This window comes from Oncorhynchus gorbuscha, unplaced genomic scaffold, assembly GCF_021184085.1.
Source record: "Oncorhynchus gorbuscha isolate QuinsamMale2020 ecotype Even-year unplaced genomic scaffold, OgorEven_v1.0 Un_scaffold_2675, whole genome shotgun sequence".
Lineage (NCBI taxonomy): Eukaryota > Metazoa > Chordata > Actinopteri > Salmoniformes > Salmonidae > Oncorhynchus > Oncorhynchus gorbuscha.
In genome coordinates, this window is record NW_025747119.1 from 32,518 (window position 1) to 42,563 (window position 10,046).

At 42.8% G+C, this 10,046-nt stretch overlaps 1 protein-coding gene across 1 annotated transcript; it reads right to left on the reverse strand.

Moving 5' to 3' along the window:
- Positions 1-4,575: 4,575 nt before the first annotated feature.
- Positions 4,576-9,396, reverse strand: LOC124026260 (metalloproteinase inhibitor 2-like). The gene is made up of 5 exons (XM_046339359.1): positions 9,112-9,396; positions 7,453-7,523; positions 6,754-6,856; positions 4,993-5,114; positions 4,576-4,842 (listed from the first exon to the last, which is right to left on the reverse strand). The coding sequence occupies exons 1-5, from the start codon at positions 9,239-9,241 to the stop codon at positions 4,714-4,716; spliced, it is 555 nt and encodes a 184-aa protein (XP_046195315.1). The 5' UTR covers positions 9,242-9,396; the 3' UTR covers positions 4,576-4,713.
- Between the last annotated feature and the right edge of the window lie 650 nt (positions 9,397-10,046).

Sequence of the window (10,046 nt, forward strand, 5' to 3'; positions counted from 1 at the left end):
TAACTGCATATGTTTCGGGAAGTAAGCTAGGTTGAATTTGGTTATTCAAGCTTTTCCCCTGATACGTAGACATGCGTGCTTAAGTAGGATTCTTCATTCTGGGAAGGATGGAAGTTATCTAAAATAAGTCAATTAAAGGAGCCATGGGAGAATGCAAATGCATATTTATTAAATATCGGGGAGTTATTCGCCAAACAGTTATGGCGAATGCAAGTGTTGGGTTATGTTTAGGTGATGTTTTGATGACAAGAAATATCTCTAATAAAAATAGAAATGGGCTTTTCAATATTACAATATAACTACAATGTGTGTTTGAATGTATAATATTTAATCAAAGGGTGGGTATGTTAAGGGAACTTCTTATGGATGAGTGTTCCTGTGGCGGAACCAAATCAGCGGAAATTTTAGAGCGCCACCTATAGTTTTTGATAAAACTCAAACTTTCATTAAAACACACATGGAAGGTACTGAATTAAAGCTACACTCGTTGTGAATCTAGCCACCAAGTCAGATTTGTAAAATGCTTTTCGGCGAAAGCATGAGAAGCTATTATCTGATAGCATGCACCCCCCAAAATACCAGAACGTCACCTAAACAACCGATTTTGCGGTAGCCGGCGCTACACAAAACGTAGAAATAAAATATAAAACATTCATTACCTTTGACGAGCTTCTTTGTTGGCACTCCTATGTCCCATAAACATCACAATTGGGTCTTTTTCCCCGATTAAATCTAATTGTATACCCAAAATGTCATTTTCTGAAGACTGGTCTGATCCAGGAAAAATCCCCTTTACAAGACGCAACATCACTTTTTAAAATGACAAAAGTTGTCTATAAACTTTTACAAATCACTTCAAACTACTTTTCTAAACCAACTTTAGGTATTAATAAACGTGAATAATCTATCAAATTGATCACGGGGCGATCTGTATTCGATAGCAGCAAGTCTTGAAATCATCGTCCATGTTTTCACTTTCACAACATCCTGTGGTGCGCCCAAAGACAGGAAGTGCCTATACGTCATCTAACCAAGGATAAAGCAGACATGAAATGCCAGTACTGGCAACATCGTGTGGAAGCTGTAGGCGTCGACAGGGGAACCTCATTTATTTTCTGTTGCCTTAGACAATACATTGACTGGCGGATTAATATTTTTGTTTTGTTTTTGGTGAACAGTTTTCCGAGGGATTTTTACTCCTAAACACGTTCTGTTATAGCCACAGACACGATTTAACCAGTTTTAGAGGGCCTCTCTACTAGTGTCATGAATAGATAGAACATTTAGAAAACGCTGACGTCATTTTCAGTTTATAACCTGTGGCAAAATATGGATGTACCGAGTACTCCTCTTGAAATACACGCTGTTACCTGAGTTTAGACTGGGGCTCTGTCCATTCCTATAATAATAATATGGGTTTTACGATCCCATAGAATGCATTGACAGAGTATTTAATTGATTGGGAAATAATACAGAGGAATTTAGAATTCCACTAACAGAAAGGCACCTAAGATCCCACAGTTGACTGCGCAATTAAACGAGCCATGAGGTTGGAATTGTCCGAGCTCAAAGGATTGAGGCACACATCTGTGCCTCATCTTTTGGGAAAGGTTCCCAAAAAATGGCTGCGGCCTCAATGGTCCCCAAGAGCACAACCTCCCTCACTGGAAGTCTGGAACCACCAAGATTCTTCAGAGCTGGCCGCCTGGCAAAACTGCACAATTGGGAGAGAAGGACCTTGCTCAGGGAGGTGACCAAGACCCCGATGGTCACTGACAGAGCTCCTCTGTGCAGAAGGACAACCATCTCTGCAGCACTCCAATTAAACAATGGGATTGGCCAGACAGAATCCACTCTGTAAAAGGCAGATTATAGCCCACTGGAAGTTTACCTAAAGGCACCTGAAACCAATATTTACTTTTTGCCCTGAATGCCAAGTGTGACATCCGGAGGAATCCTGGCACCATATGTACAGTGTAGTATGCTGTGGGAATGGGAGACTAGTCAGAATCCAGGGAAAGATGAACTGAGCAAAGTACAGAAAGATCCTTAATGAAAACCTGCTCAGGACCTCAGACTTGAGTGAAGGTTCACCTTCCAACAGGACAACGACCCTAAGCATACAGCCAAGACAAAGCGGGAAAAGTCTCAATGTCCTTGAGTGGCCCAGCCATAGCCTGGACTTGAACCCGATCTAACATCTCTGGAGAAACCTGAAAAAGCTCTGCAGCGACGCTCCCCATCCAACCTGACAGAGCTTGAGAGGATCTGCAGGTTGAGGAAGGAATAAGAGTAAGGCTGTAACGTAATAAAATGTGGAAGAAGTCATAACTTCCCGAATGCAGTGTACATGTGGCGTGTTCAACCAGTTATCAAGTCAGAAGTTTCCTAATTCCGACGAGCATGTGAACGTGGCACTAGACAGTACTCTGATCTTGTATATATTATTTAGGGTTAGGAAACTGTCAGCCGGAATAAAGTGTTGAGGTCCTTTACGCACAAAATATTGGAAAATAAAAATCCTGAAAGATTGGAAGATGAAGTGTACAATAGGTAAATGAGAAAGTTGTATGGATAAACCGCTACGGGATCATTGTCCCTCCCGCAGGACATTTGAGCTAACGTAGGCTAATGTGATTAGCATGAGGTTATAATTAACAAACATTTCCCAGGACATAGACATATCTGATATTGGCAGAAAGCTTAAATTTTTGTTAATCTAACTGCACTGTCCAATTTACAGTAACTATTATAGCAAAATAATACCTTGACTCCAACTCAAATTTGCTGACTACACGACAGATGTAGGCCTGATTACAAACAGCGACGAGGCAGCCTACAATGCAAGCATGGGGCGATTGAGACAGCGGGGCCACGGGTGTTTTCCAACTCCGGGTCGCCCAGTGGGGTTTTTCCAACTCCAGGTCGCCCAGTGGGGTTTTCCAACTCCAGGTCGCCCAGTGGGGTTTTCCAACTCCAGGTCGCCCAGTGGGGTTTTCCAACTCCAGGTCGCCCAGTGGGGTTTTCCAACTCCAGGTCGCCCAGTGGGGTTTTCCAACTCCAGGTCGCCCAGTGGGGTTTTCCAACTCCAGGTCGCCCAGTGGGGTTTTCCAACTCCAGGTCGCCCAGTGGGGTTTTCCAACTCCAGGTCGCCCAGTGGGGTTTTCCAACTCCAGGTCGCCCAGTGGGGTTTTCCAACTCCAGGTCGCCCAGTGGGGTTTTCCAACTCCAGGTCGCCCAGTGGGGTTTTCCAACTCCAGGTCGCCCAGTGGGGTTTTCCAACTCCAGGTCGCCCAGTGGGGTTTTCCAACTCCAGGTCGCCCAGTGGGGTTTTCCAACTCCAGGTCGCCCAGTGGGGTTTTCCAACTCCAGGTCGCCCAGTGGGGTTTTCCAACTCCCGAGTACCCCAAACATTACACATTTGTATTTTAATCCTGGACAAGCAAACCCGATTCAACTTATCAAGCCGTCAATGAGCTTATTGTCCATTGATACATCTAGAATTTGTACTGTTGGGGGTCCTCCAGGACCAGGAACACTGGCCTAGTGGTTAGTGTGGCCAGTAACCCAAAGGTCACTGGTTGGAGTAACTGAAAAGTCTGTGCCCTTGTACGTGGCACTTACCTCCAATTTGCTCCAGGGACAAGTATGCAAATATAACTGACTTCCAAACACATTTCACTGCACCCATCTGGTGAAAATTAAACACGTTTGTGGGGAAAAGCCGAACTTTGTTACAATCAGGAGAAAACTAAATTGCCCACCACTCTGGGACTTGTGACCAGATTCACGGAAATCAAAGGTCGGGCATGGCGCACGGAACGTCTATAGAAAGAAACAGAACACAACCCATTCCAGATAGACAAGTAAACTCTTTACAGAAATATAGCAGCCTAGAATGGGGGTTTATAACCTACAGCTGCATATGCCAACACTGCATGTCCTACACACAGCATACCTTGCAATACCATCTAATGAAATAAAGCTGGCCAAAATGTATAGTGTTTGACTTCTAAACCAGGTTAGTTCAAATGTCAGCAGATGCCCAATACCATGGTGGGTACACGTCTGGGTGGTTCATACATAATTAACTTTACCATTCTTATGAGAAGCAATGTCCCATTTGTTCCACATCGACCAATTACTGCTCTTTAGAAGGCTTTCAAAACGCTCCCTGGTCTGAGGGTCTGCTAAATGACTGAAATAAACTATTCATCCCACTAAAGAATATTACAGAACAAGTCAGTTGTTTAATGGTCAACATCACTACATAGCTAAAGCCCTGGTTTAGACCCAAACTACTTAAGGGCCACAATCAGTAGACAAATGTAGAATGCTCCAGATAGAAACGCCATTAGAGCCTACATGATTACTTTCATGTCAGAGAAGACCATTTGTTCTTCATGTATAGAACATCTGAACATTCTACATGACGCCCTGCTTGATGCTTCAGGAATACTGTTCCATTTACAAATAACCATATCTGACAACACTGATCACGATTTGGGGTTTTGATAACAGGTTTGGTTCCAGTTAAATTCAATCCATTTAAAAAATGGCAGACATTAACAATGCTATATTTGTTTTGTTTATTTTACAAGTAGTGACCAGTAAGACATGTTGGTTCATTTAAAACTACACATTCACAGCTTTGTCATCTGGAGTCAGTAAGCAGATGGCCTGTAGAGTATAGGAGTCCCCAATATCTAGGAACTACTTCCAAGCACAAGAACCATTACTCTTGATACAGGCAAGGTTTCGGCCATTGTTTGTCCCCCAGTCCATCCACAGGCATGCATCTGTGGTGCTGATCGGACAGGGGAGCGAAGTGCAGTGGATGATCTGTGGAGCAGAGAGACAAAGATCACTGATTATTATACCAATACTCTAGCGCATGCGTTTTGCCAATGTGACCAGAGTAATATACTCCCTTTTAGTAAATGTGCGGTGTAAATATTGGTGTAATATATGACTAATTCCCATCACACACACCTTGCAATCACAGCCGCTTTGGTAGCGGTGAGTCAAGCTTTTCTTTTGTGCAGCACTCAAGTCCTCCCAGGGCGGATTATAGCCACACAGTGTTACAGACATTCTTCCAGTCTCCAGATTTCCTACAGACAGAGGAGATAGTCAGTCAATGTACCATGGGGAAAGTGCCCCACGGTTTCATAACTGTGACCTTAATTGCCTAAAGTCTGTAAGCTGTTAGTGTCTTAACAACCGTTCCACAGGTGCACGTTCATTAATAGTTTACGGTTCATTGAACAAGAATGGGAAACAGTGTAAACCCTTTACAAAGATCTGAAGTTATTTGGATTTTTACGAATCATCTTTGAAAGACAGGGTACTGAAAAAGGGACGTTTCTTTTTTTGCTGAGTTTAGTGTTGGTCCCATGTTTCAACGGCCGAAATAAGAGATGAGAAATTAGCTCTCTTGTGAAATTTCTGCCAAGTTGTGTGCACAGATTTGTTTACATCCATGTCAGTGAGCATTTCTGCTTCCCCAAGGTAATCCATCCACTTCACAGGCGTGGCATATCAAGAAGCTGATTAAACAGAATCATTACACATGTGCACCTTGTGCTGGGGACAATAAAAGGCCACTAAAATGTGCAGTTGTTACAGTGCCACAAATGGCTCAAGTTGAGGGAGCATGCAATTGGCATGCTGACTGCAGGGAAGTCCAGAGCTGTTGCCAGAGAATTCAATGTTAATTTCTCTACCATAAGCCACCTCCATTTTAGAGAATTTGCCCTTCATCCGCCACTATCACCTCATGTTGAGGCATTATAATTCATGGCCCCATGTCGCAATGATCTCCCCATAATTCCTGGAAGCTGATAATTTCCAACTTCTTCTAAAGGGCCTGCATACTCACATGTCAAGCATTGAGCATATTTGGGATGCACTAGTTCAAAGTGTTCCAGCCAATATCCAGCAATGTCGAGCTGAACATGCCACAGCCTAAATTACATGTAGGTGATGTGTTGAGCTGCATGAGGCAAATGTTGGTCACACCAGACACTGGTTCTGATCCATTACCTTTTTTTTAAAGGTACCATATCTGCGACCAACGGTTTCAAATCTGTATTCCCAGTTATGTGAAATCCATAGATTAGGGCCTAATAAATATATTTAAATTGACTGATTTCCTTATATGAACTGTAACGAGGTTAACATTTTAGAAGCGGTGGCATTGATATTTATGTTCAGTAGATTAATGAAAAGCTAAGACTCATGAACATGTAACATGTTATTCTATATGATGTGCACAAGGTAAGAGACAGAAGGTAAGGGGTTCTTCTAAAGAGAAGATAAACATTTATGAGCGCTGCAAGTAGCCTAGTGGTTAAAGCATTGGACTAGTAACTGAAAGGTTGCGAGATCGAATCCCCGAGTTGGTAAGGTAAAAATCTGTCGTTCTTCCCTTGAACAAGGGGCAGTCATTCAAAATAAAACTGTTCTTAACCGACTTTCCTAGTTAAAGTTAATTAAAAGTAATATCAAGCTTTGGCAGACCTCATGTTAACATTTGCCAATGAAACTCATGAATGCCAAAGTCCACATTAAATTGTTTTGTGGTTTACTTGTAGCCCTGGTTGTCCTGAAAATACAAGTGCTAAAACACTTGAGGTGAAATCTAAGGGCTGGACATGCAGATACATGGAAAGCTGATTTGTGCTGGAGTCTGAGGACAGAGGGTTAACCAGTGTTGTGGCAACAGAATGTGGGTAACAGTGAGAACCTCACCTGTGAAGAGATACTCCTTGTTGATTTCCAGAGTCACACCGCATGCAGCTGGGGACGGTGCAGTGAAGATGGCGTGGATAACCTGGTCTGGGCATTTGAACATCTAGCCAATCACAAGGAGAACAGAGGATCTGTCAAACATCTAGATATATCATTTGGAACCTCACCGACTACAGCTATCAGGCACTGTCAATCTTCACCCTTTTATTCACAGATCTGTAAGGTGAAAGCGATCATTTATTCCAGTTACCACACCCATCCTCAAGGACAGCTAGCTCATGACTAAAGGTTAGTAATGATGTAAGGCACAGTGGGAGTGTAAGTTAAATTACTTTATAAATTCAAATATAGAAATGCAGCAACCTGTGACATCAGAGGGCCAACTAACTATCTGTTAGAGAATGTAGTGATATAGCTTTAATGAAGTGGCAGCTGAGTTCATATAGAGGATGTCAACATAGACTTGGACCAACAGGAACGTCAACACTTTAGGGAGAGGCTTTTTATAGAAGTATACTCATTTCATATGGTGGAAGCTCCACAATGACACTGCTTATACCTATCCAGATCTGTAGACATTGAAGGGCTAGAGCCAAGGGGAAGAGAGAGAACTGGGCCCAGCTGTCAGACTGGGGTTCAGGGAGCTTCAATGTGTCAGTGTAGGAAGGAACAACCACTTAATAAAAAGGAGAATCATACCTTGATCTGTTGGATGTCATACTTGATGGCGTTAGACACCGCTTCCTTTCCAACCACCTTCGCCCTGATCACTAGAAGAGGGAGACATGGATTTCAATAATGTTCATTAAACCATTCTGGTACACTGGTCCGTCACACTGATGGTGTAACGGTGATATGGAGCAAAGAGAACAGTGGATTTCATTCTCAGACCCAATAACTAACAGTCTGTTCAGAATGTTTGTGCATAAGTTAATGGGTGTAACATTTTGGCTAGGTTAACATCAAAACAGATGACAGTCCATTTCCCTCCTGGTCCTACATTTTGGCTAGGTTAACATCAAAACAGATGACAGTCCATTTCCCTCCTGGTCCTACATTTTGGCTAGGTTAACATCAAAACAGATGACAGTCCATTTCCCTCCTGGTCCTACATTTTGGCTAGGTTAACATCAAAACAGATGACAGTCCATTTCCCTCCTGGTCCTACATTTTGGCTAGGTTAACATCAAAACAGATGACAGTCCATTTCCCTCCTGGTCCTACATTTTGGCTAGGTTAACATCAAAACAGATGACAGTCCATTTCCCTCCTGGTCCTACATTTTGGCTAGGTTAACATCAAAACAGATGACAGTCCATTTCCCTCCTGGTCCTACATTTTGGCTAGGTTAACATCAAAACAGATGACAGTCCATTTCCCTCCTGGTCCTACATTCCTAGTTCTGGTCTTCTGCTTTTAATTTGACACGCCCGGTTTAAACATGCCCTCTGTAGATGATTGGTTCAGGTAGGAAGATGCTGTACAGTAGCTGCTGCTGTAAGACTAGTCCATAGAACAAAACCTCAAGTCATTGGCACATGGACTCGACAAGGTGTCAAAAGCATTCCATAGTGATGCTGGCCCATGTCGACTCCAATGCTTCCCACAATTGTGTAAAGTCGGCTGAATGTCCTTTGGGTGGTAGACCATTCTTGATACACAGGAAACTGTTCAGTGTGAAAAACCCAGCAGCGTTGCAGTTCTTTGCACAAACAGGTGTGCCTGGCACATACTACCATTGCCCCATTTAACAGCACTTCAATCTTTGTTCTTACCCAGTCACCCTGAATGACATACACAAGCCATGTCTGAAATGTCTCTGGGCTTAAACAGCCTTTAAACAGTCTCCTTAATCTCCACTGAAGGGGATTTAACAAGTGACATTAATAAGATATCATAGTTAACACCTGGCCAGTCCATGTCATGGAGAGGGCAGACGTCCTTAATGTTTTGTAAACACATCTCAAATAATGTGTAGTGACACTTTATTCCTAAAGCAACGCAGGGCTCTCAAACCTGTTCCTCGAGAGCTGCAGTCCTGTAGGTTTTTGCGCCATCCCTAATCTAGCGCACCTGATTCTAATAATTGGCTGGTTGATAAACTGACTCAGGTTCGTTACAAATAGGTTTGGATTCAACATTTACAGGAGCATAGCTCTCCAGTAACAAGGTTGATAGCCCATCACTGTCGCCCAAGTTATTTTGTATATAATTGTGTGATTGTAAATACGCTTAATGATCATGTCCTAATTATTTCTACTACGACCACAGACAATACATCAAATGTTTGCATGCTGCGTATTAACAGCTCTCAACATGTGAAGGCTGAAAAGTTAAATGTTGACAAAACTGCCTTACCAATTTCTGCATCGCAAAAAGCCTGTTGAGGATGCGGAGGGGAGCATTTGCAAGCATCTGCGATGTCTTCGACCCGCCACAGGAACAGCACGAACAGAGTAATGAAACAACTGCTTACATACCGCGTCATTTGGAAACGAATTACGGTTATCCAAATATCACAAAAGGAGCCGAGCCGAGTAAAGGTGTGAGGCGTAAATTACAAAAGAACGTATTTCCCTTCGGACTGTTCCCAGACTGAAGGATAACTCTTAGAAGTATTTTCCCCTCAACGTAATCATCCGCTATTTATTGCAGGCTGTGAGCTCCTCCCCCAGCCAGAACCCAGCCTGTGGTAGGCTGAGCATTCTATTAATCCAGAACCGCAACCATTCAATTAAAAAGAGTCCTCTGACTATTGGCTCAACCACAGGCTCAACATGCCCAGTTGCCATAAATTGATGATGGAACTGAAAGATCCGTTTTGGGGGGACATTCTACACTGTTCTCTCTTTGTACATCGCAGTGCTAGAGGTGTAACTACAGACCCTGGTTCGATTCCAGGCTGTATCACAATCTGGCCGTGATTGGGAGTCCCATAGGGTGGCACACAATTGGACCGGGGTTTGGACGGGGTATGCAGTCATTGTAAATAATAATTTGTTCTTAACTGATTTGTCTAGTTAAATAAAGGTTCAATATAAAAATAGGCTAAACCTACTGGAATTCCTTAAAGTTTTGTTTGTGAGTCTATTCAAACACACCCATTTCAAAGGAAACACGCACTCATTAAAATCAGGTGTGGACAATTACTGGGCGCAGCTAACAAACCTGAGTTAAAGAGTAAAAATGTGCTTAACAAGTCAGATAATCAGTTGCGTGGACTCACTTTGTGTGCAAAAATAGTGTTTAACATGAATTTTGAATGACTACCTCATCTCTGTACCCCTCACATA

What these genes read in the sequence shown, in the direction of transcription:
- LOC124026260 (XM_046339359.1), bottom strand. Translation starts at nt 9,241, where the DNA reads ATGACGCGGTATGTAAGCAGTTGTTTCATTACTCTGTTCGTGCTGTTC. An exon ending in TTTTTGCGATGCAGAAATTG is followed by an intron (nt 7,524 to 9,111) that starts GTAAGGCAGTTT and finishes TCCCTCTTCTAG; the next exon opens with TGATCAGGGCGAAGGTGGTT. An exon ending in AAAGCGGCTGTGATTGCAAG is followed by an intron (nt 4,843 to 4,992) that starts GTGTGTGTGATG and finishes TCTGCTCCACAG; the next exon opens with ATCATCCACTGCACTTCGCT.